Consider the following 26,607-nt stretch of genomic DNA (forward strand, 5'->3'; position numbering starts at 1 on the left):
TTGAGATTAAAAGGAAAGCGATCTCTGGTGTGGACATGGAAGAGATGAGAATTGGGCTGAGCTTAAATCATAGTATCATGGCTTAGGCTCCTATAACAAAATCCAGAGACCCGCAGCTCATCAACAACAGAAATGTATCGCTCACGTTTCCAGAGGCTGGAAGTCTGAGATCGGAGTGGCAGGGTGTCTGAGTGAAGGTCCCCTTCCAGGTGGGGAGATGTCTCACTGTGTCCTCATGTGGTGGAACTGGCTAGAGAGCCCCGGGGCAGCTCTTTTTAAAGAACGTTAATCCTAATTCCCTGGCGGTCTGGTGGTTAGGACTCTGGGGTTCTACTGTAGGGGGCGTGGGTTTGATCCCTGATTGGGGACCTAAGATGCCGCACAGCACACACGGCAGGGCCAAAAAAAAAAAAACAAAAAAAAACAGAGGGCTTTTCTGGTGGCTCGGTTGTGAGGAATCCGCCTGCCAATGCGGGAGACATGGGTTCGATCCCTGATCTGAGAAGATTGCACATGGGCTCCAACTATTAAGCCTATGCTCTAGAGCTGGGGAGCTGTAACTACTACAACTACTGTGTCCTTCTGCTAAAACTACTGAAGCCTGTGTGCTCTGGAGCCCGGGCTCCACAGCTAGAGAAGCCACTGCAGTGAGATCCCTGCTCACCACAACCAGAGAAAGCCTGGGCACAGCAGCCCAGCACAGCAACCCAGCACAGCCAAAAATACATCAATAAAATTATTTAAAAAATGAAATAACATTAATCCCATTCATGAGGACAACACCCTTATGAGTTAATCACCTCTCAAAGGCCCCACCTACTACTATCATCACTTTTGGGAATTAGGATTATAACATATGAGTTTGTGGGGAGTGGACAAGGCACAAACATTCAGACCATAGCTGATAGGTAGGATTCATATAAGGAGAAATGAAGAGAAAATAAAGCTGAGTGCCGAAGAATTGATGCTTTTGAACTGTGGTATTGCAGAAGACTCTTGAGAGTCCCTTGGACTGCAAGGAGATCAAACCAGTCCATCCTGAAAGAAATCAACCCTGAATATTCATTGGAAGGACTGATGCTGAAGGTGAAACTCCAATACTTTGGCCATCTGATGCGAAGAGCCAACTCATTGGAAAAGACCCTAGTGCTAAGAAAGATTGAAGGCAGGAGGAAAAGGGGATGACAGAGGATGAGATGGTTGCATGGCATCACTGACTCCTTGGACATGAGTTTGAGCAAGGAGTCTTCCTGATCCAGGAACTGAACCCTTGTCTCTTAAGTCTCTTAAGTTCTTTACCACCAGTGCCACCTGAGGAGCCCCGGAAGCCAGAAGCAGCAGCAGTTTTATAGTCAGAGGAGTTAAATAGATGTTACATATGCTGAAGTTGAGGTTAGTGCCATTTCTACCAGTTAGAAATCATAGGATTTTAGAGCTGAGAATATCTTTAGTGAGTCTGTCATCTGGTTCCCTCATTTTGCAAAAGAACAAGCTGAGTCCTGGAGAGTTCAGTAGACAGTTTATAACTACCAAGATCAGGACAGTGAGGCCTGGAGTGAAAGTCAGTTTGAGTCATTATTGTAGAGAAGATGCTTAGAGATCTTGGCAGTGAATCACTACTTGAAAATGCAGCGCTCACCACAGATTATAACTGATCTTTGTGGGAAGTGCCAAAAAGATACGTCATTTCAATTTTTCTCTATTTCTCATTTTCTTCTGACATTTTGGAATGTGGTGGAAGCCTGCAGAAGACCGATCAAATAATTCCGATTTTGGTTCTTTAAAAAGAAAATCAATCCCATATGTGGAGAAGATGTACCAGTTTGTTGTGGGAAAAGTTTAGAAGTAGAGAGTTCAAGGAAATTTTAGTGTAGGACATTTGTATGTTTTGGACACATGCCATCCCAGTCAAGTCCCTGAGTATGCTCAGGAGAATTGATTTGATAATAGGACTTTTTAAAAGCACGAACAGTTTGAATAGAGCCCAAGAAAAAGAATTAAAGGAAATAATAAGCATGAACTTGGCAGTGGTTCTGTCATCTGTGAACTGATAGTTCTTCCTTCTGTCCTGAAGTTTAGGGCTAGGGTAGACAGGAACCCACAGCAGGGCTCAGTTTTAATGGCAACGACTTGGTTTCACAGAACTACTTATGATTATAAAATTTTCTTGTTGAAATACCAGGATTAATTTTTCTGCAGGGACATTTTCTTTTCCCCCAGAAATTTGAGAAAGTATCCGTGATGAGCAGCAGATTGGTTGGGTTTATTTATTTAAGATGACCTGGGTAGTATTTTAAATATTCTAAATGCATTATAGGCATTGAATAAGCAGTTGTCCATTTACATTGCTTTCTAAGTGCCTTTAAATGTATTTAAAAAATTGTAAGCATTGGGTCTTCGTCACTGGGTGCAGGGTTTCTCTCGTTGAGGTGGCCTCTCTTGTTGCAGTGCGTGTGCTCTAGAGCGAGGGCTCCGTAGTTGTGTCCTACGGGCTTAATTGCCCCATGGTAGGTGGGATCTTGTTTCCTGAACCAGGGACTGAACCTGTGTCCCCTGCCTTGACCGGTAGATTGTTAACCAGTGGACCACCAGGGACGTTCCACAGTTAAACATTTCTACTTTCTTTTTGACTTCCAGGGTTGATTTGGCTCCAGGGTATGTCCTTCCCTCTGCTCCTGTTATATTAACACATCTGGAATATTATAGGTGGTTGATGGTGTTGTAGGGAGCCAGTAACTCCCACCACCTACCCATTCTAACCAGCAGATTGTAAATCCACAGAATCGACTACCTGATAAATTTGAACGCAGGTCCATCTGACTCTATAGCACAGCTATTAAGACGAGAATGTACCACTTCCTAGAGGCAGGATCATAGAAATTAAGATTTAACCCCTCAGTGATTTGTACTTGATTGGCCCAGAGCCACAGATCAGTCCCCAGTTCCTGTTCCAACTTTCCTTTCTTAGCCTAATACATGCAGTCTTCTCTAGTAGAATCATGAATGTGTTAGAAAACAATTGAAACTTGCCTGGCAGGATTCACCCATAACCAATTAACTGTTGGAACATAGATTAACCAAATACTAGATACCTTGCTAATTTTAAGGTGATTAATATTGCAGAACTTACTGATAGTGCCTTTAGTGAAATAATTAGTGCAAAAGAAAATATTTTAAAAAGTGTGATTTAGCTCCATCCAGGGAGCTAAATCAAACTGGAAATGGAAAAACATGAAAACACAGCTGTTTACCATACAATTTTGATTTCAGACACATACTTGAAAGTTTTCAGAATTAGGGATTGCTGGTAGCTTAGCTACTGCTTGAAAAACTGGACTTCCAGATACTTCTTATATTTCCAGAAGAGTTTTACCTCAGTAGTAGTTTATTGAAAATACTTGACCGACAAGCCTATGCTATTATCACTTAAGCTTTACCTAAACCATTGAAAGTAAAGTCATAAAAATATTCTGCGCAAACAAGCGATCTTAAACTGGGTTCATTAAGATTGTCAACTTTGAATTTTGTGTATGAGATAGAAAAATTACTGGTGTGAAACACTGCAGTGTTTAACTGGAAGTTCCTGCCTTCTTTAAGTAAAAACTTCATCAACCTAGAAATATTTTTATAGTTAATTAGTTAATTAATTTATTTTTGGCCAGGTGAGGTCTTCGTCCTAGGCATGGGCTTTCTCTGGTTATAGCGCGTGGGAGCTAACTCCAGTTGTGGTGCTCAGGCTTCTCATTGCTGTGGCCTCCCTTGCCGTGGAGGATGGGCTTTAGGCACGTGGGCCTCACTGGTTGCAGCGTGGACTGCAGTTGCAGCACACAGGCTTACTAGTTGTGGCAGATGGGCTTAGTTGCCCCACAGTATGTGGAATCTTCCCAGACTGGAGATCGAACCCACGTACCCTGCATTGGTGGGTGGATTCTTAACCACTGGACTACCAGGAGACTCCTACAATGTTTGGGTAAAGAACAATCTTAAAACTTACAAAGAACAAATGGCCATTTGTGTGTGTATATGTGTATACATATAATTTATTACCCCAATTCTTTATTTGCTGCTGTGTTATTATACATATTGCTGTACTTGGAGCAAAAAATATGACCAGAGAAATATATGGTTATGTTATTTTGATGATTTGATAAACCCATGTTTTGCTTTTGGGCTTCGTAAAGCATCTAGGCAAATCCTTAAGTACGGTGATAGATTACCTTGGTCTCTGAATGGAGTTGTTAGTGGAAACTTTATGTATCATTGGAGGGCAGTACATGGCCTTTTATATTTCAGGGATGAAGTGTAATGCAAAAGCTAACTTGAGATGACAGTCAAGAATTGAGATTTTCAAACCTGTGGACTTTTCTTAGGGAGAATGTTTGCTTTTCTTTGTTTATAAGGAAGTAACTGAAATGATTTGTTATGCATATATGGCCTAGGGGATATCTAGGAAGTTTTCTTCAATGCTAATATTTCCTAGCTACAACCCTTTCTGTTATATATTCACATGAATATACACATCAACACATTTCTGCAAATTAAAAGCCTATTTTAGATATATCATGTTTAATAAGTGCAATTCATGTTTTCCATTTCCCTGGGGTGTGTGTGTGTGTGTGTGTGTGTGTGTGTGTGTGTGTGTTATAATTTCATAGACATAAACATGTAAGGAGCTGTCTTCCTTTTAATTGCTGTGAGCCTCTGGAGTTCCTGGTATCACTCTAAGCAATTTGTAGCCTTTAAGAAAAGCGAGAAGACATCTTTTAAAGGTTTTAAATGGTCATTTAAAGTGCATATATTAATGTAGAAAACCAGTCTTTTGAGAAACTTCCATATTTTTGAGGAATCTTAACCTTCCCCTAGTTGGAAGAGGAGGATTTCTAATGGTGAACATTTGTCCTTTCCCTGGAGAAGCAATAAAATGCCGGGCTCCCTCCTCCCCCAACCCCAAATAATTTTTGAAAAAGTATAATTTAACCAGAAATCAACATGTTAAGGAAGCACATGTGGTCATTCAAAACAGGAATCAGTCTTTTATAGGATTTTTCAAATAAAAACTAGAATGTTTTCCCTTAAAGGTTACCAGTGACATCCGCTTAGCAAAAACTCATGACCTTTTCAAATTCTTGGTCATCCGTAATACCATTTTATTATTTGACACTGTTTGCTGCTGCCACTGAAGAATTGTATGTCCCTTGCATTTCACTGGGTGTGCTGTGTTGTATTTTTATTTCCTAAAGGTGGCCTCTCATAGAACCCTTTCTTTTCTGCAGAGACCTTCACTTTTGGCTTCTCAAGGGCATCCTGCAAATCCACGGTGTTGACTCTCCTCACTCGCTCATGGGAGATCATGACCCTTTTGGTACCAGCTGTCAATTCTCTGGGCTGATTCCCCAAACCGCATCTCATCTCTAGCCTTGACTGTGTATGCCACCAGATTCAGATAACCTAGTATAACTCGTTAAAGGTACTGTTACTCTCTCCAGCTCAACCCAACCCCACCAAACAGTTTTAGATGCTTCGGGACCAATGTGTTTCAGGCATAACATTTTCTTTGACCGAAAGACATCAGATTGTCTATGCTGGGGTCGTGTTATATTAGACTCCCCTCTATCCTCATAAGTAATCTGTCTCCACTGCAGGGATTTCATCACAGTGGCATCCACGCTCATCCTCTTCCTTTTCATCTTCCTTGCTGTTTTCCTATCCAGATATAAAGTCGTGAAGGTCCTTGAAGTAGTTTCCTCTCTGGGCCCCTCTGACTCATGGGGCCATCCTCTCAGTTTCTTCCATTTTCTGCTGCCGGATTCATCCTCCTGAAGCACAGTCTTTGGCTGGGTTCCCTGGAAACAGACTCAGAGGCCAGGTTACATGCAGGTTAATGGGAAGTGAAGGTGCTCTCACCTGCAAGGAAGTGAGAAGACAGGTTGAACGGAGAGAAATTCACCTGCAGTGAATTTGTAGCTGACCCCACAGAACGCTCACAAATGGAGGCAAAGGACCCGATCCTTCAACACGCTTAGCTCTACCAAGAGGCCCCTGCTGTGGTTCATCTCACGGGCTCTAACCTCCTCTCCTATATGGCTCTGTTTGCTTTGCTGTTACTCTGTTGTTTTAGTCACTCAGCCATGTCTGACTCTTTGCGACCCCATGGACTATATCCGACCAGGCTCCTCTGTCCATGGGATTCTCCAGACAAGAATACTGGAGTGGGTTGCCATGACCTCCTCCAGGGGATCTTCCCAATCCAGGGATCGAACCAGGGTCTCCTGCATGGACACAGATTCCACTCAGATTCCACTGAGCCACCAGGGAAGCGTTGTGCTCTGTAACCTTTCTGGCTGCTCGTGTGCCTGGCTCTAAGCCAGTTACCCCCTCTGAGAGGAGGCGTGAACCGAGCAAGTCTGTTCTGCAGCCAGGGGCTCCTCGTGATAATGTACACAGTGGAGCAGCCTCTGAGAGATGAGTGTGTTGATGCTGAAGAAGGCTATGAGCCTGGCCCCACGAGACTCACTCCAGCCACACTGAGCATCGCTCTTTCCTGTGTAGGAACCTGGATTGCTTCCTTCCTGTCTGCTTCAGGGTCGGTACCTCAGCCTGACTGCGAGGGGCCCTCCATGACCTGGGCCCGCCATATCTGGTACTGAACTCAGTGTCTCACCATCTTCCCTGCCTGCCCTCCAGTGCAATAAGGGTTGACCTCGGTGTCACCCGAGTGGTCAAGTCTGCTCTGTAGCCTCCTTGAGATCCCCGTCACCCTCATGCAGGGTGACTTGTGCTGTCCCTTGGCCTGCAGTGCCCCCTCCTTACGTCTGTCCTTTCATACCCAGTGTCTTAGTCCTGCTTCCAGTTAGCACTGTACAGTTCTGTAGTTTATCGTCTATTTTATCCATGTTTCTTCAGTAACTTGCGATAAGCTCTTCTCATGTTCAGTCTTCTATTATTTTGGAATGTGGCACATAGTATTTCCCCTCTTGAGTGTTCTTGGCAGAATCTAGCAGCAGGTTAGCCTCATAGTATAGGATCCATGAGTAGCTGTTTGATTTCCTGATTGTTTTTGTAGGTGGCACAGCCAAAAAAATGGAATCTCAAGAGTGATGAGATAAGGTGGAAGGGGCCTTCCAGAAACATTGTGTTTGAGCTCAAGGGATGAAATTTTTCTTGCAGAAAATTTCAGAGTGTCCGATTTGCAGGGTTTGCATGGCTCCTGAGTGGATGAGCTTTCGTACAATTACGAACTCATAGCAGTTTCCTTTTCCTCTTATCCTGGCTCACTTGCTCACATTGTCCTGGGGCCAATGCAGCCTGGAGCTCCTTCTCTGGGATTCTTGTCCCCTTTCAGGAATGCTGTGTGGACTCTGGGCTTGACACGTAACTACCTGCTTTATATGTTGTCAAATCCACACAAGTACCCTATGGGGTATAGATGCTGCAGTTTTATAAAAGAAAAAAAAAAGTTCAGAGAAAGGGGTGCAGCCTGCTCAGAAACACAGTTAGTGAGGGAGTGGTATAGGTGTTCAAAACCTCTGTAGCCATCTGAATCATCCTAAGAGTGAACACAGCATCTGTGGAGGGTGGTACTGAAGTTATTTTGGAAACAGTTGCTCTCAGGGGAACTGAGAGTTGATTCAGTTCAGTTCAGTCCCTCAGTCATGTCTGACTCTTTGCGATCCCATGGACTGCAGCACTCCAGGTCTCCCTGTCCATCGCCAACTTCCAGAGTTTACTCAAACTCATGTCCATTGAGGCGGAGATGCCATCCAACCATCTCATCCTCTGTTGTCCCCTTCTCCTCCTGCATTCAATCTTTCCCAGCATCAGGGTCTTTTCAAATGAGTCAGTTCTTCGCATCAGGTGGCCAAAGTATTGGAGTTTCAGCTTCAGCATCAGTCCTTCCAATGAATATTCAGGACTGATTTCCTTTAGGATGGACTGGTTTGATCTCCTTGAAGTCCAAGGGACTCTCAAAGAGTCTTCTCCAACACCACAGTTCAAAAGCATCAATTCTTCGGTGCTCAGCTTTCTTTATAGTCCAACTCTCACATCCATACATGACTACTGGAAAAACCATAGCTTTGACTAGACGGACCTTTGTTGGCAAAGTAATGTCTCTGCTTTTTAATATGCTGTCTAAGTTGGTGATAACTTTTCTTCCAGGGAGAAGCATCTTTTAATTTCATGGCTGCAATCACCATCTGCAGTGATTTTGGAGCCCAAGAAAATAAAGTCTGTCACTGTTTCCACTTTTTCCCTTTCTATTTGCCATGAAGTGATGGGACCAGATGCCATGATCTTAGTTTTCTGAATGTTGAGTTTTAAGCCAACTTTTCCACTCTCCTCTTTCACTTTCATCAAGAGACTCTAGTTCTTCTTCGCTTTCTGCCATAAGGGTGGTGTCATCTGCATATCTGAGGTTATTGATATTTCTCGCAGCAGTCTTGATTCTAGCTTGTGCTTCTTCCAGCCCAGCGTTTCTCATGATGTACTCTGCAAAAAGTTAAATAAGCAGGGTGACAATATACAGCCTTGACGTACTCTTTTCCCTATTTGGAACGAGTCTGTTGTTCCATGTCCAGTTCTAACTGTTGCTTCCTGACCTGCATACAGATTTCTCAGGAGGCAGGTCAGGTGGTCTGGTATTCCCATCTCTTTAAGAATTTTCCAGAGTTTGTTGTGGTCCACACAATCAAAGGCTTTGGCATAGTCAATAAAGCAGAAGTAGATGATGACTTTGGAACTCTCTTGCTTTTTTGATGATCCAATGGGTGTTGGTAATTTGTTCTCTGGTTCCTCTACCTTTTCTAAAACCAGCTTGAACATCTGGAAAGTTCATGGTTTATGTACTGTTGAAGCATGGTTGGAGCATTTTGAGCATTACTTTACTAACGTGTGAGATAAGTGCATTAATGTGGTAGTTTGAGCATTCTTTGGCATTGCCTTTCTTTGGGATTGGAATGAAGACTGACCTTTTCTAGTCCTGTGGACACTGCTGAGTTTCCCAAATTTACGGGCATGTTGAGTGCAGCACTTTCACAGCATCATCTTTCAGGATTTGAAATAGCTCAACTGGAATTCCATCACCTCCACTAGCTTTGTTCATAGTGATGCTTCCTAAGGCCCACTTGATTTCACATTCCAGAATATCTGGCTCTAGGTTGGTGATCACACCATCGTGGTTACCTGGGTCGTGTATAGTTCTTCTGTGTTTTCTTGCCACCTCTTAATATCTTCTGCTTCTGTTAGGCCCATGCCATTTCTGTTCTTTATTGAGCCCATGTTTGCATTTCTTTTTCTTGAGAGTTGATTAGGGGGTCAATAATTCTCTCTCTGCTCCTCTACAACATTTATTCATTTGTTTTTAGTGGTGCAGAGTCTTGCTGTGAGCGGACTTTCTCTGGCTGTGGTGCTTGGGCTTCAGTAGTTGCGGCACACAAGCTTAGCAGTTGCAGCCGCAGGCTTGGTAGTTGTGCCTTGTGGGCTGTAGACTGCGGGCTCAGTAGTTGTGATGTGTGGGCTTAGTTGCTCTGTGGCATGCGGGGTCTTCCCAGGCAAGAGATGAAAACCGTGCCCCCTGCATTGGCAGGTATATTCTTCACCCCTGGACCACCAGGGAAATCCCCATGAAACAGTAGCTAATAAAAGGCTAGCATGTTTCCATGGAAGGGATGTGGAGAGAGAAGAACTGGTTTCAAGCCCTTGCCACTGGTTAGCTTTTCTGTGGTCTTGGATAAGTTACTTAACAAAACAGGGTATCTATTTCTTTTAAATACCTGTAAAGAGGGTTAATGGGCTTCCCTGGTGGCTCAGATGGTAAAGAATCTGCCTGTGATGCAGGGGACCTGGTTCAGTCCCTGTGTTGGGTAGATCCCCTGGAGAAGGGAGTGGCAGCCCACTCCAGTATTCTTGTCTGGAGGATTCCGTGGACAGAAGAGCCTGGTGGGCTACAGTGCCTGGGTCACAAAGAGTTGGACATGACTTTCACTTTCAAAGAGTATTGAGAAATAATGTCCTTTGCCATTTTGTTCTATGGGACTACTGTCACCAAACTCTTGGGTTTATGAATTGTTAAGTGCTACAAAAGAAATTATTTTTGTTGACAGTGTAAAGTAATACACGTGGTGATGCTAATAATAATTATCTGTTGATGATGCTATAATACCAATCATAGTAATAATGATTTAAAATAGTAATAAAAATAGTAATAGCTTTGCATCAGATGGCCACAAAGATTGAACTGCCCTTTGCTGGCAATATTTCAAACATTTGTTGATTAAGTTATTTTGGTAGATTTGCAGCTTATGCCCTTCTTGGCTCAAACAAGCAATTAAATTCTCCTCAGGAAATTGTGAAAGGTTACCTTTAGTTGTACAGTCTATGCTCCTGAATTTTGGCTTCAGTTCACAATTCATGGCCAAATTAACATCTGAATCACTTGAGACCTATTCATAAAGAATGGGATTATGTACGTAACTCGTAGTACTTAGCTATTAAGAAACTTGAGTTTCACAGTGTAGCCAGCAGAATGTACTTCTATACTTTGTACTCTGACTCACAGGCTGAAATGTGGCCATATGAGCCTGTGTTTATATGTAAGTGAGCATCCCATTTGGGCGGGAACTTGCTGATTTAACGGAGGATGTCTCCAATTTAGCATTTGAGATTTGTAAAGGATCCCTAGGGCCTATCAGGAAAATTTTTGTATAAATGAAAGATAATAGCAACATTTTAGTAATTTGCAAAACATCTCTTTTAAGTAAAATGCCTTATGGAAAACAATAAAGCCATATAATTCTTTCTAAAAATAAAATTCAAATACTCTCAGAGGGAATTCTTCAGAGCTAGAAAACATTTACATGATACTTTTCATTGGTTGCCCTTGCTTTTCTTTCTTGCTGTGGTATGAGTAATGGAGACATGTATAAAAGCTGGTAACTTGGAAGTGACTATTTTTGGATCAAAAAATTGGGGGATGACTTTTTAAAAAAAAAAAAGCTTTGTGTGTGTGTGTGTGTGTGCTGGCACTTCAGTCATGTCCGTCTCTGCAACCCTATGGAATGTAGCCCTCCATGCTCCTCTGTCCATGGAATTCTCCAGGCAGGAATATTGGAGTGGGTTGTCATACCATCCTCCCGGGGATCTTCCTGACCCAGGGATTAAACCAGTGTCTCCTTGGTCTCCTGCATTGCAGGCAAATTCTTTACTGCTGAGACACTGAGGAAGCCCTTTAATAACTCTATATGTAATTTATAGCAAATACAATCCTTATGAAATTTTTCACATAGTATGAACTTTAATATTAAGAACTTGGAAAATGTGTGAATTATTTTTCATGAATTGTTTTGCTAGATTTCTATGTCATAAATTTATTCATCATTGTTTAAAAATTTAATTACTCCTGTTTTGGAAAGGACTCTTTAAAGGTAAGTTCACATCAGAATGACCACACAGAGTGTGGTATGTGTGCTTCTTTAGTCAAAACTCCTAGCAGTTTCAGTTTTTTAAATTAAAGACCTGATTAGTCATCTGGATAGAAGTTTTAAGAAACTGTTTTTGCAATTATAGCTATCGTAGAAGAATTCCTTCCAGAGAAATTGAGCAAGAATGGCAATTAATTCCAGCTGTTGGAGTGAACTGTATGTAAATGTCTGAGTTCAAGCTCTAGTAACTTGGAGGGAAGCTCCTCAATCCTATGATTTAGCAGCCATTAAGCTTTGTAGATCATTGTTCACTCATTTGACTGAATTCTTAAGTGAAGCCTTGATTTCTTCATTTTCTTTTTCCATGAGCTCAGTATCCCTGACGCTACTGACCATCTCTGTGGAGGGCAAAGAGAAGAAGAAAGAAAGGGAGACTTAATTTTTTAAATTCTTACGATTTAAAAATTCTCTTTTTCTCTAAAAAGTTGCTCAAGTGTGCTTTTAAAAAAATAAATATACTTTTTTTTTTTAGAATAGTGTTAGGCCTACAGAAAAGTTGAGCATAAAATGCAGAGATTTCCTGTACACCCTTCTCCCCAGGCCCAAATTTTGCTGCAGTTGATGAATGAAGTCATGATTAACTAAAGTCCACAGCTTACATTAGACTTCACTCTGCGTTGTACAGGTTTATGGGTTTTGACAAATGCATGATAACATATATTCATGGTTACTAAGGGCTTCTCTGGTGGCTCAGATGGTAAAGAGTCTACCCGCAATGCAGGAGACTAGGGTTCTATCCCTGGGTCAGGAAGATCCCCTGGAGGAGGGCTTTGCAACCCAGAAGACCCGGGTTCTATTCCTGGGTCAGGAAGATCCTCTGGAGGAGGGCATGGCAACCAAGGAGACCCGGGTTCTATTCTTGGGTCAGGAAGATCCCCTGGAAGTGGCCATGGCAACCCAGTCCAGTGTTCTTGCCTGGAGAATCCCGTGGGCAGAGAAGGCTGGTAGGCTACAGTCCATGGGGTTGCAAAGAGTCAGACACAGGATTACTGAATGGTTTTGCTGCCTTAAAATCCTCTGGGCTCCATCTATTTATCCCCTCACTACCCTACTCTCATCTAACCTTTGACAGCAACTGATCTTTCACCATCCCTATAGTTTTGCCTTTTCCAGAATCATACAGTTGGAACCATATTGTATATAACCTTTTCAGATTGGCTTCTTCCCTTATTATTATGCATTTAAGTTTCTTTCATGCTTTTACAGGGCTTCATAGCTCATTTCTTTTCATCACTAAATGATATTCGATTGTGTGGATATAACACAATTATTCATTCACCTACTGGAGGACGTCTTGTGTGTGTGTGTTAAGTCGCTTGCGACTCTATGGACTATAGCCTATCAGGCTCCTCTGTCATGGGATTTCCCAGGCAAGAATACTGGAGTGAGTTGCCATTTCCTACTCCAGGGGATCTTTCCGACCCAGGGATCCAACCCATGTGTCATGTCTCCTGCATTGGCAGGTGGGTTCTTTACCACCAGCACCACCTGGGAAGCCCTAGGACATCTCAGTTGCTTCCAGCTTCTGGTAACTGAGTAAAGTTGCTCTAAGCATTCTGTGCAGGATTTTGTGCAGACGTAAGTTTTCAACTCCTTTGGGTACTTAGTTTCTTTCTTTAAAATGTTGTGGAAATACCCCAAAGAACATTTTGGCCAACCCAATACCTAGAGAGCAAGTAGACACTGAATATGTAGATGAGGGTCAAGATAAACACACCATTCTTTATGGGAGTGGCTGGGAGCAGGGGAAGATGGTTCACTTTAAAGTATGAGTCCAGCAAAGCTTGCAGACTCCAGTCTGTCTCCTGCTAGTGGATAAGTGGACTTAGGGGAGAAGCTGGAAGGATGTTTTCCTGCTTGGTTACAGTTCAAAACAATCAAGGGGAGTACTAATAAACAGTCTTAATCGGTCCCAGTTACAGGCCTAGCTAATTAAATTCCCATAAACACTTTAAAACTGCATTTGTAAATTTAATGTATTTGGTTCTTCTTAAGTGTTCAAGGACCTTGATCTAACAACCAGAACTTCTCCAAGTACTTGAACTTTTCCTGTAAACTTACTACAAGTTTATTAAGTCCATCTTAAGAATTCCCGTGCTTGGGAAGATCTAGTAAAAGCCTTTTACACCTTTCAATGTATTTATTTTTAAAATATTTATTTATTTTTACTTGATTGATGATTGGTTTACAATATTGGCTTAATTTCTGTTATATATCAACATGAATTAACCATAGGTGTACATATGTCCCCCTCCCCCTTGAATCTCCCTCCCACCTCCCACCATTCCCACCCCTCTGGGTTGTTACAGAGCCTCAGTTTGAGTTCCCTGAATCATACAGCAAATTTCCATTGGCTATCTATTGACATATGTTACATACATATGTTGCATATGTTACATACATAGCATTCATGCTACTCTCTCCATTCATCTCACCCTCTCCCTCTTCTCCCCACTCATGGCCATAAGTCTGTTCTCTGTGTCTGCGTCTCCAATGCTGCTCTGCGAACAGATTCATCAGTTTCATCCTTTTAGATTCCATATATAAAAGATATATAGATTCCACCTTTCAATTTAAAGTCACAGATTCAAATAAATTAAATGGAGATTACAAGTATAGTCTGTTAATATATCAACGTGTCTTAAACATAATAAACATGTTATCAACCAGATATTGAACCTTGTCCACCCTGGAGTGGGTAGCCATTCCCTTCTGCAGGGGATCTTACTGACCCAGAGACTGACCTGGGTCTCCTGCATTGCAGGCAGATTCTTTACCATCTGAATCACCAGGGAAGCAAGTAATTACTACACTATGATTCCTAAACTTAACATAGGAGATTTTAATACCTAGGGTTTGATTTGATCATTACGTCTTTATTAAAAACTAAAGATTCTTGGAGTTCTTGTCACGCAGAGTGATTTAGAGTTGCCATCCCAGGAAGAGTCAGGCTCCTTGTATAAAGCGAGGTCGGTCACTTACCAGCCAGAGGTCTGAGAGGGTGGAGGGCGTGGGCGTCACAGCTCCTCTTCCCCAGGCCCTGAAGGACACACCACAGCATCTGTATAATTGGGATAGAAGCTGGAGGATTCCAGGTCTCTATTCTTAAGTAATTCTTTGATCTCATTTGACCCTGCAGTCCTCCCAATCAGAGGCACTTGAGTTCTCTCAGCTAACCTCTCCTCCTCCTTGTGGAATTGTATATTCTTTTCATATTTTTCTTGTCTGCTTAGGTCAGAACTCTTAAAGCTATTTTAATCTAATACTGCCACTGAATTCTCTGTATCTCTCACACCTCTGTCTGTCTCAAGCCACGACACTGGCTCATGACAGCTGTACTGGGTTTCCAGCCGTGTCTGACTGAGATACTTAACCTGCTCATTGAATGAGTCACTGAGAAAACAGTGACTGTGAATCACACTTAGTAAGGAAAGGTGAAGTAGTAGTGTTCTAGAGTTCAGATATTTGAAGTCTTGCGTAACATTTATGTTATATGGAAATATATTGTTCTAAAAGTGCCAGGGTGATTTTCAAATCCAACTAAAGGCTTTTCACAAAAGATTTATTGTGAAGGAGATGAGGTTATTAGGTTATTAGGTTATTAGGATGGACTTGCTTCTTTCTCTTACCTCCTACATCTAGTCCGTTGATAAATTCTGTTGGTTCCACAGGAATCAACAGCTTCTCAGTGCCTCCTTGGCTTTTGTTATATTTCACTTGAGCTCTATCGTTAGATCACCTCCTAATGTATTTTTCTTGTTTGTTTTTTCTTCCACAGTAACCCCACTCCTGTCCATAGTCTGTCTTCCACACAGCAGTTGGCTTGATCTTAAAACATAAATTAGATGGGTAACCTACTGCTGTCAACCCTGCAGTGGCTTTATTTACTTATTTTTAATCGGAGGATAATTGCTTTACGGTGTTATGTTGGCTTCTGTCATACGACACTATGAATCAGTCGTAAATATATATCTGTTCCCTCCCTCCTGAGCCTCCCTCCCAACGCCCCTCATCCCACTCCTCTAGGTCACCTTCAGTCTTTAATTGTATTAATAGTAGATTGACATCCAGATACTTTCCCTGTATGTCCTAGATCCTGGCTTCTTTGTGACCTCATGTCCAGTCAGTGTCCTTAGCCAGGCTGGGCTCCCTGTTTGTTATTCCTTTACTTCAGGTTTCGCCTCAGCACCTTTGAACTTAAGTATACCTCTTCCTGCGACCTTGTGTTCTGTAATATTAGCATTTACTGAGCACTCTGTGCTCTGTAAAATTAATATTAATTTTGATATCCCTCACATCAAGAATTACCTCCTTAGAGACGTGTTCAGGGAGTGCATCTGACCATCTAATCACCCCTTTCTGATTTAAACTCCCTCTCTGTCCTCTCTCACCTCCCCTACATTGTACCCTCATCACCACCACTCTGTGGTTTCTTATGGATTAATTTTTATTCATAGTCCTCACCAGCAGTTGGCATTGTCTTGTCTGTTTATTCATTTATTGTTCCAAGTTCATTACTATACCCCCAGCACCTAAAATAGTTCCTGGCACTGGTAATTATTCAGTATCACTTATAACGTAATATACTGCATGAGTGAGTGGTTTTCTCATTAGAATAAAAGTCCAGTAGGGCTTCCCTGGTGGCTCAGTGGTGAAGAATCCACCTGCCAATGCAGGAGACATGGGTTCGATCCCTGATTTGAGAATATCCCACATGCCATAGAGTCGTGGGGCCTATGCCAAAAAAAAAAGAAGAATGAAAACCTAATGACAATAAGGGCTATGCCTATCTCAGTATAGCTGCATCTGCAGGACTTGACATTTGCTTGACACACACAAGCACTTGATGAATATTTATCGATTGAAAGATGGACTGATTTGAGTTCAGATCTCTGTGAGGCATTTCCACTCTCAATCTTAGATTCCCTTGATCATGTCCTACTCACTGACAGTCACTTTCCTTTCTATCTCCCTTGCTGCCTGTACCCCTTCCCAGTGATGAAGCAGCTGAAGGGAGTCTTTTGTAAGTTACATATAAGAGACTCTACTTGAAACACTTGTCAGTGGACCCTTAGCTGATTTCATTTTCCTCTTGTACTGCTTTATAGCATCTAAAACCAAAAGTAAAATTAGCGGTGCAAGCACAAAGCTGAGAACAAAATAGAATACTTGAAATTATTTGAGGACTTAGAATTGCCAAAGTAACTTACAGTCTTCCACACGGAGTGTACATTAGACTTTGCCATTTATAGTTTTTTTAAGCCACTTTTCATACAGAGTAATTTATAGTAAAATACTTAGTATTTTACAGAAAGATAGCAGTGCTTAAAATATATACCTGAAATCCCTTAAATAAGTTTGAATTTCTAAAATAGCACCTCAGACTGGGAAAAAAAAATGTGTTGCTAAGTACTGAAGTATCATTGAGGATAGAATAAGCTCTTATGTGTCACACAGTTCACGGAGCATTCTCCTCTGCTTTATCTTAAGCAGATGTGGGCCTGGGATCGCGTCTGATAAAAACGCTTTCCTTCAGAATGGAGATCATGAAGAGAAGCTTACATAGAAGGCTCTGAAGAAGTTCGTTTAGAGGAAAGTCCTCAGAGTGGTGGGTGACTATCCCTAGGATGGTCCATGGAGATGAGAAAGGTCATGTGGGTTAGGACCTGGGGAGCTTTCTGGAGCTGTCGCTGGCACCTGCACAGTCTCTTCTCGTGTGTAGCCCTCTGCTTCCCACACCTCCTGTCCTCGCCTTGTCATCCTCCATGTCAACGCTCAGCTCTTTTTTAAAAAACAGTTTTGTTTGTTTTATTTTGTTGCTTGTGGCTGCACTGGGTCTTTGTCACCGCGTGCAGGCTTCCTGTAGCTGCAGCAAGCAGGGGTTCCTCTCTGGTTGAGCTGTGCGGGCTCCTCACTGCAGTGACTTCTCTTCTTACGGAGCACGGGCTCTAGAGTGTGGGCTTCGGTAGGTGTGGCACACGGGTTTAGTTGGTCTGCGGCATGTGAGATCTTCCCGGACCAGGAATTGAACTGGCGTTCCCTGTATTTTAAGGCGGACTGTTACCACTGGACATCAGGGAAGCCCAGCACTTAGCTCTTGATACTTCCTGAGCAGTGAGATCATGGGACTCCCAATCACCAGGGCTGCTTATGGCTTCATCTCCACCACTTCACCATTTTACAGCCTTTTTCCATTTCAGATCTCATTCATGTTCTATAAAGATGGGATTATAGCCAATGCTTAGTTGACTGATAATGGAAACCAACTGATTTCTAAAATTTGTGAAACCACTAGTCAGACTGTCCATGATAAGAGCACCATGTCAGGGCTCTGAGGCTGCGTTCGCCAATATTCCACGCACGAGAATCCCTTGGGGAGATGGGAATGTGGTTCCACACAGATCCCATGGCGCACCCAGCTATGCTGAGTCAGAGCCTTTGAGGCTTCTGAGCAGGGATCTCGGTGGTAAAGTTCTGATGTTTGAAACCACTGTTCTGGGGACAGAACAAGAATTTTAAGGCATAGTCTCTGCCTTCAAGATACTTGTATCTAGTCAGAAAATGAAAGTGAACACGAAAGGCATAGTTAGTGTCATGGAGTTGGATTTCTGTTTATTTGATTGATGTGTTTGGAAGGGAGTCTGGATATGACAGCATAGGTTTGAGTGTCCTTGATTTATTCCTGGGGTAGAGAGTTTGGGTAGAAATGTACGAAATGGTCTGACTGGTATAACATGGTTTGTTTTAGCATGTCAATCATTAGTTTGGCTTCCAAGCGTATATAGGGTTAAGCAGATTTTTAAGTACCCCCCCTTCTCTCCCTAAGCTGGTAAGATTTTTCAGGGATGACTTAAAAATAGACCCAGTCATTTGGTTAAATTTGTTTTTGTTGTGAAAATAAATTCCCTCCCCACATGTTTTATAAATTTAAGTTGCATCTCTTTTCAAATACCTTAGAATGTGAACTTTGGGGATTGTGTAATAGTTCCCATGATCTTAGTGGCAATTTAAAACTATGTGGCATCTATATTATCCAATTGCTTAATTATGAACTGTTCACACCGTGACTAAGAGACCCCTTCCTTACTGGTGATGAAATCAATTATTAGCCATTGGTGTTTGTCTTATGGTCAAAAAGCTCAGTGGCTTTCTAAAGCTTTACTGTAAAAGCTTTCATAAGTAAATGATCTGAAAATAAGATGGAGTCAATTAGAGGTTATGTTACTACTTTGTATCTTTCACATTGCGTATATAATTATTATATCTTCCTAGAAAAGACTTTGAAAAACATATTAATAAATGATGCCAGTAGGGATTCTCTTAGCAAAACCTTGATTATCACATAGATTTAGTTTGTTAAAATAATAGGCCTATATCTGGATATAGATTGACTTGTTTGAAGATAAAGCATAGAGACTGAGGCAGAGGGAGCGGTCAGGTAAAGTAGGACCTTATATGTAAAAAGCTATGATTTTATTAGGAGTACAATGGGAAGCCATTGGGGTAATTGGCAAGGAATTGAAGGATTTATTTGTTTACAGGGGCATAATATAACCTGATTTAAGTTTTAAGAGACTTCTTTATATTTATAGTAGACCAGGAAGAAAGATGTTGGTAGTTTAAATTAGAGTAATAGTCTGGAGAAGGAGAAAAGTGAATAAAGTCTGGATATATTTTGTTGATGCTACTACTGCTGGATCAGAGTGAACTAGAAATCAAGGTTTAGCATTCACTGAAATGTGATATGTTGTAAGAATAACGGGTTTGGAGACAGACCTGGAGGAAATCAAGGATTCATGAGTCATCCAATTTGAGATATGTTTTTTTGCAGCTGGATGGATAACACTGGTGCTCAAGGAGATACTCGGGCCTCGGGGAAAAACTAGGTATTTATTAGTGAATAGATGGTTTAAAAGCCACAGAAATTGATGAATCACCTACTGAGTGAATTTAGGCAGAGACAAAGAGTCAGGACAGAGTTTAGAAGTCAGTCAGAAAAGAATGCAAAAGCAAAGGTGACCGAAGAGAGGGAAAAAAGGTAAACAGGAGAATAAAGACATTGAAAGAGAGCTTATTCAGAAATGGACAGAATTTGACAAAAAGTAATGAAAAGATGGATGCCAGACTGGGTTGTGGGTCAAACAGGAGATGATCAGAGGAATGAGCAAGGATTTGCATCTCTGAGCAGGAACTAGAAATGGTTGTTAAGGGTGGCAGGTGTGGGCTCAAGAACTTGAGATCAAGGAAGTACTTTTTTTTAAGATGACACTAGGGTGTGTTTGGTATGACTAGTGTGTTCTGTAGGCAAAACTCTGTTAGCCTTTACCCTGCTTCATTTTGTACTCCAAGGCCCAATTTGCCTGTTAATCCAGGTATCTCTTGATCTCCTACTTTTGCATTCCAGTCCCCTATAATGAAAAGGGCATCTTTTTTGGGTGTTAGTTCTAGAAGGTCTTATAGGTCTTCATAGAACTATTCAGCTTCCTCAGCATTACTGGTCGGGACATAGACTTCAATTACTGTGATATTGAATGCTAACAGAGTTTTGCCAAGAGAACACACTGGTCATAACAAACACCCTCTTCCAACAACATAAGAGAAGACTCTACACATGGACATCACTAGATGGTCAACACCGAAATCAGATTGATTATATAATTTGCAGCTGAAGATGGAGATGTTCTATACAGTCAGCAGAAACAAGACCAGGAGCTGACTGTGGCTCAGATCATGAACTCCTTATTGCCAAATTCAGACTTAAATTGAAGAAAGTAGGGAAAACCACTAGACCATTCAGGTATGACCTAAATCAAATCCCTTACAATTATATAGTGGAAGTGACAAATAGATTCAAGGGATTAGTTCTGCTAGACAGAGTGCCTGAAGAACTATGGACGGGGGTTCGTGACATTGTACAGGAGCAGTGATCAAGACCATCCCCAAGAAAAACAAATGCAAAAAGACAAAACGGTTGTCTGAGGAGGCCTTACAAATAGCTAAGAAAAGAAGAGAAGCTAAAGGCAAAGGAGAAGAGGAAAGATACACCCATCTGAATGCAGAGTTCCAAAGATTTATAAGGAGAGGTAAGTAAGCCTTCCTCAGTGATCAATGCAAAGAAATAGAGGAAAACAATAGAATGGGAAAGACTAGAGATCTCTTCAAGAAAATTAGAGATACCAAGGGAACATTTCATGCAAAGATGGGCACAATAAAGTACAGACATGGTATGGACCTAACAGAAGCAGAAGATATTAAGAAGAGGTGACAAGAATACACAAAAGAACTATACAAAAAAGATCTTCATGACCCAGATAACCACGATGGTGTGATCACTCACCTAGAGCCAGACATCCTGGAATGGGAAGTCAAGTGGGCCTTAGGAAGCAGCACTATGGACAAAGTTAGTGGAGATGATGGAATTCCAGTTGAACTATTTCAAATCCTAAAAGATGATGCTGTGAAAATGCTGCACTCAATATGCCAGCAAATCTGGAAAACTCAGCAGTGGCCGCAGGACTGGAAAAGATCAGTCTTCACTCCAGTCTCAAAGAAAGACAATGCCAAAGAATGCTCAAACTACTGCACAATTGCACTCATCTCACACATTGGCAAAGTAATGCTGAAAATTCTCTAAGCTAGACTTCAACAGTACGTGAACCATGAACTTCCAGATGTTCAAGCTAGATTTAGAAAAGGTAGAGGAACCAGAGATCAAATTGGTAACATCCATTGGATCATCGAAAAAGCAAGAGAGTTCCAGAAAGTCATCATCTACTTCTGCTTTATTGACTCTGCCAAAGCCATTGTCTCTGTGGATCACAATGAACCATGGAAAATTCTTGAAGAGATGGAAATACCAGACCACTTTACCTGCCTCCTGAGAAATCTGTATGCAGGTCAAGAAGCAACAGAAGTGGACATGGAACAACAGACTGGTTCCAAATTTGGAAAAGAGTACATCAAGACAAGTATTGTCATCCTGCTTATTTAACTTATATGCAGAGTATATCATGTGAAATCCAGGCTGGATGAAGCACAAGCTGGAATCAAGATTGCCAGGAAAAATATCAGTAACCTCACATATACAGATGACACCGCTCTTATGGCAGAAAGCAAAGAAGAAATAAAGAGCCTCTTGATGAAGGTGAAAGAGGAGAGTGAGAAAGTTGGCTTAAAACTCAACATTCAGGAAACTAAGATCATGGCATCTGGTCCCATCACTTCATGGCAAATAAATGGGGAAATAGTGGAAACAGTGAGAGACTTAATCACTGCAGCCATGAAATTGAAAGACATTTGTTCCTTAGGAGAAAGTTGTGACCAACCTAGACAGCATATTAAAAAGCAGAGACATTACTTTGCGAACAAAGGTCTGTCTAGTCAAAGCTATGGTTTTTCAAGCAGTCATGTATGGATCTGAAAGTTGGACCATAAAGAAAGCTGAGCATGGAAGCCCTGATGCTTTTGAACTGTAGTTGGAGAAGACTCTTGAGAGTCCCTTGGACTGCAAGGGGATCAAATCAGTGAATCCTCAAGGAAATCAGTCCTGAATATTCATTGGAAGCACTGATGTTGAAGCTGAAACTTCAATACTTTGGCCACCTGATGCGAAGAACTGACTCGTTAGAAAAGACCCTGATGCTGGGAAAGATTGAAGGTGGGAGGAGAAGGGGACAACAGAGGATAAGACGGTTGGATGGTATCACCGACTTGATGGACCTGAGTTTGAGTAAGCTCTGGGAGTTGGTGATGGACAGGGAAGCCTGGAGTGCTGCAGTCCACAGGATCTCAAAGAGACTGAACTGAACTAAAGGGTGTGTTTGATGGGCATGATCTAGAAAAAGAAGTGTAAGTTATCAGAGAGAACTGATCATTGTTGGAAGGACATCAGAGAAGAGGTGGTTGAGGTTGCCCTGGACAGGAGCAATGGACGGAAGAGACTATGGATACAGGTGTATCTCTCACATAGAAGACTCCAGACAAGTCAGTCTACAAGGTCTAAGCTTGTTAAGAAGCCGTATAAAGATGAGTGAGACTGTCACGCTGCCTGCCCTGCCACTGTCACTGCGTGCTTTCCTTATCTTCTCCTGCCTCTTCCCAGCTCCACTGTGTGTGTGTATTTGTATAATGTTTCTCCGGCTACGAATAGCAAGTAGAATGTTCATCTCTTTTCGATTATAGACTCTTGAAATCTGATGTAAGCATTCAATCTTCCTTCATCAGGAAAATATAAAATCATAAACAGTAGCACACATTTCAGGTTACTTGAATACCTGGTGCTTTCCTATCTTCCCCACATTAAGACTTGGTTCTTTACCATCTGAGCCTTGAGGGAAGCCCAAGACTCAGTTCTTGAGTTTAATGAAATGATGGAGCCATTTTCCCTCAGTCTTATGGACTTCAGAGCAAGGATTATTTCCGGGCACTGTGATCAAGTATGAGGTTTATGCCAGAGAATGTCTATATGCCGTGGAGAGTTTTTTTTAGATGTGCTGTACTAATACAAGGGCTTCCCAGGTGACACTAGTGGTAAAAAAAAAAAAAAAAAAATCCACTTGCCAGTTTAGGAGATGCAAAAGATGTGAGTTTGATCTTTGGGTCGGGAAGATCCCTTAGAGTAGGAATGACAACCTGCTCCAATATTCTTGCCTGGGAAATTCCATGTGTAGAGGAGCCTGGTGGGCTACACTCCATTGCACTGCAAAGAGTCAGAAACAATTGAGTGAGCACATACTAGTGCAAAAATATTTTTAGTAATATTTACAAATGAAATAAAATTCTAGACAACAGAATGATAGGCTTAGTATGTCAGAACATGGTGTCAGAGTCATTCAGATAACACAGAGGGAGGGAGAGATGTACCTGTTGCCACTCTCCCATCAAAGATTCTGTCTGTCCGTTGCTCCCTGGTTTTGTAGTCAAAGGCTGGGTGTGTTCTTTCTTTTCTCCATAGAGGAGAAAGGCATGCTGGCCCAGAGGAGCATGGCCTGAGTGTTAGAGATGGAGTTATGAGCCCACAGAGCCTGTCCTTCTTTGACATTTGCTGCTAGATTTTTGCCGCTAGATTTTTGCCTTTTTGTTCTATTTGCCCCAGTTGGAGCAATTAGGCAGAGGGACATGTGGATACCATCTCTTTTCCAAAGATCTGCCTCGGTTTTGTAGGATGAACTGTATGTTTCCAGAGTCTCAAATCATCAGTGTCAGAAGGCATATTGAACATCTTTTATTGTAATGATTTTCAAACCTAGATTGATTGCATGTTAAAATTGTGCTGGGGAGGGGAAAGCAGGTGTTGTTTGGAAAAACACATATAGGATGCCTGTTTTCATAATACCAATGACAGAACAGACACTGATCAGAATTCCCTTGGCTGTGGCAGACATGCTGGCAGTCAAGTGAGAATGTTTGGCAGAAAGTTTGGGTGAAAACATGTTGTGATCTGGTCCCACCCATTCATTTAAGTAGTAAGCAAATGAATCATGTCCCAAAGGTAAACTGACTTACCCCGGATTCCATAACTAATAGTATAAAATGGAGACTATAGCTTGTTCTCCAGAGTTCTAACTCTCTGTTTTTCCCCCACTATGCTTATGCCCCTGTGTGTGTGTGCGTGTGTGTTGTTGTTGTTGTGTGTGCGTGCACACGCTTGCACGTATGTGTGCGTATGCTCAGTTGTGTCCAACTCTTTGCAGCCCATGGACTATAGCTATAGCCCCCAGGCTCCTCTGTCCATGAGATTATTCCAAGCAAGAATACTGGAGTGGGGTGCTATTTCCTACTCCCACCCAGGGATCAAATCTGCATCTCTTAGTGTCTCCTGAATTGGCAGGCAGATTCTTTACCACTAATGCCACCTGGGAAGCCTCCCTACAAAGAAGTTCATGAGTCATAATGAACTTGCTGTTCCAGTGTGCTGAAATTCACAGCAAGCTTACTTTTTAGTAACAAAGGTTGTAAGCGGAGAACCCTGTTTGCTTATTTCCTCCCACCCGATCTGTTCTTTTCCTTAGGATACAGTACTTTCATGGTCTCTACTTAACACAGAGTATCTCAAGATTCAGACAAGGACAGGGAAAAAAAAAAAGAGAAGAAATGAATGGCTAATTTGTGCCTCAGGAGTCTTAGAAAGGTTTTATAGAAACCCTACAAATTGCACATAAGAAACAAATACTTGTATTTTCTGATCATCTTGCAGATTCCTTCCACATAGCATCACTGGATTCTGTGCTTACGTTAACTTATCTAGCATAAACTATTGGTTTTATTGAAATGTAATTACTACAGACAAGAGAGTTTTATGCACAGTTTTCATTCAGAATAAAAATGAAATGTGTGCCCGGATGCTTATGAATAGTGAATTTTTTCCCCTTTTAAAATTGTTTCCTAGTATTATGGTGATTCTTTGTGCATCCTTTCTGAGCCGACACACAGGTTTGCCTGCTGGGACATTCAGTTCAGTGCAGCCAAACTTATTGTGTACCCACTATAGACATCTGGAAAGATATAGAAAGAACGAAGAGTGAGAGTTAAGCTGTCTGTCATTTATACTTTGGGATAGATGGATGAGAGGCTGGAAATAACTTGTTTCAAAGGACAGGCTACATCTATTTTCCTGCTAAGAAGGACTGCCTGTCTTATTACCTTGTCACTGTCACCAGAAGCTGTTAGCCTTCCAAGCTAAGATGTTCTTTTCTCCTGTCTTTTCTAGCCCAGCAACCCCTATCTTCATTTCAATGCCCTGTTTTATTTTAAATGAGTGAAAGAGATATTGAGTGTAGCTCCCCACCAGGGAGACTGGCAGAGTGATTTTCAAGAATTAGGGCATGATCAGAACTCCAGTCTTACTTATCAACTGAAATGTAAAGTTTGGAAAGTTTCAGTCAGTTTAGTTCAGTCGCTCAGTCCTGTCCAACTCTTTGCGATCCCATGGCCTGCAGCATGCCAGGCCTCCCTGTCCATCGCCAACTCCCAGAGTTTACTCAAACTCATGTCCATTGAGTCGGTGATGCCATCCAGCCATCTCATCCTTTGTTGTCCCCTTCTCCTCCCGCCTTCAATCTTTCCCAGCATCAGGGTCTCTTCCAATGAGTCAGTTCTTCACATCAGGTGGCCAAAGTGTTGGAGTTTCAGCTTCAACATCTGTCCTTCCACTGAATATTCAGGACTGATTTCCTTTAGGATGAACTGGTTGAATCTCCTTGCAGTCCAAGGGACTCCCAAGAGTCTTCTCCAACACCACAGTTCAAAAGCATCCATTCTTCGGCGCTCAGCTTTCTTTGTAGTCCAACTCTCACATCCATACATGACTACTGGAAAAACCATAGCTTTGACTAGACAGACCTTTGTTGGCAAAGTAATGTCTCTGCTTTTCAATATTCTGTCTAGGTTGGTCATAACTTTTCTTCCAAGGAGTAAGCGTCTTTTAATTTCATGGTTGTAGTCACCATCTGCAGTGATTTTGGAGCCCCCAAAATAAAGTCTGTCACTGTTTCCATTGTTTCCCCATCTATTTGCCATGAAGTGATGGGACCTAGATGCCATGATCTTAGTTTTCTGAATGTTGAGTTTTAAGCCAACTTTTTCACTCTCCTCTTTCACTTTCATCAAGAGGATCTTTAGTTCTTCTCTGCTTCCTGCCATAGGGGTGGTGTCATCTGCATATCTGGGGTTATTGATATTTCTCCTGGCAATCTTGATTCCAGATTGTGCTTCCTCCAGCCCAGCATTTCTCATGATGTACTCTGCATATAAGTTAAATAAGCAGGGTGACAATATACAGCCTTGATGGACTCCTTTCCCTATTTGGAACGAGTCTGTTGTTCCATGTCCAGTTCTAACTGTTGCTTCCTGACCTGCATACAGATTTCTCAGGAGGCAGTTCAGGTGGTCTGGTATTCCCATCTCTTTCAGAATTTTCCACAGTTTGCATAGGCAATTAATACTGGAGCCTAGAGGAATAGGCCTGTGGAAGTGTAGTCAGCTTGGGATGTTAGGAGAGGTGAGTTCAAAATCTCCTTTCAGTAAACCTTGATTTTGGCCAAGGGATTTGACTCCGTAGGATCTCAAGTTGTAATCTACAAAATGAGATTGGTCTCAGGCATCTGAAAGCTCCCTTTTAGCTCCCATGAGG

General features: G+C 41.9%; 1 protein-coding gene across 15 annotated transcripts in view; it reads left to right on the forward strand.

Annotated features, from left to right (window-relative positions):
• Positions 1-26,607, forward strand: part of CDK14 (cyclin dependent kinase 14) — a 642,291-nt gene that overhangs the window by 212,750 nt on the left and 402,934 nt on the right. For 4 of the 15 annotated variants that reach the window (XR_014066045.1, XM_081531326.1, XM_081531327.1 and 1 more), the window contains exon 6: positions 11,563-11,633. The exons of the other annotated variants lie outside the window; for them this stretch is intronic. Coding sequence is in view for 3 of the 4 variants with exons in the window: in XM_081531326.1 (XP_081387452.1) it covers positions 11,563-11,633 (71 nt within the window). In the remaining variant the exon portion in view is untranslated. The remainder of the gene's footprint in view (positions 1-11,562; positions 11,634-26,607) is intronic. 15 annotated transcript variants of the gene reach the window in all.

The sequence above is a fragment of the Giraffa tippelskirchi genome, chromosome 10 (assembly GCF_054371585.1).
Source record: "Giraffa tippelskirchi isolate mGirTip1 chromosome 10, T2T-mGirTip1v1.2.pri, whole genome shotgun sequence".
NCBI classification, from domain to species: Eukaryota; Metazoa; Chordata; class Mammalia; order Artiodactyla; family Giraffidae; genus Giraffa; species Giraffa tippelskirchi.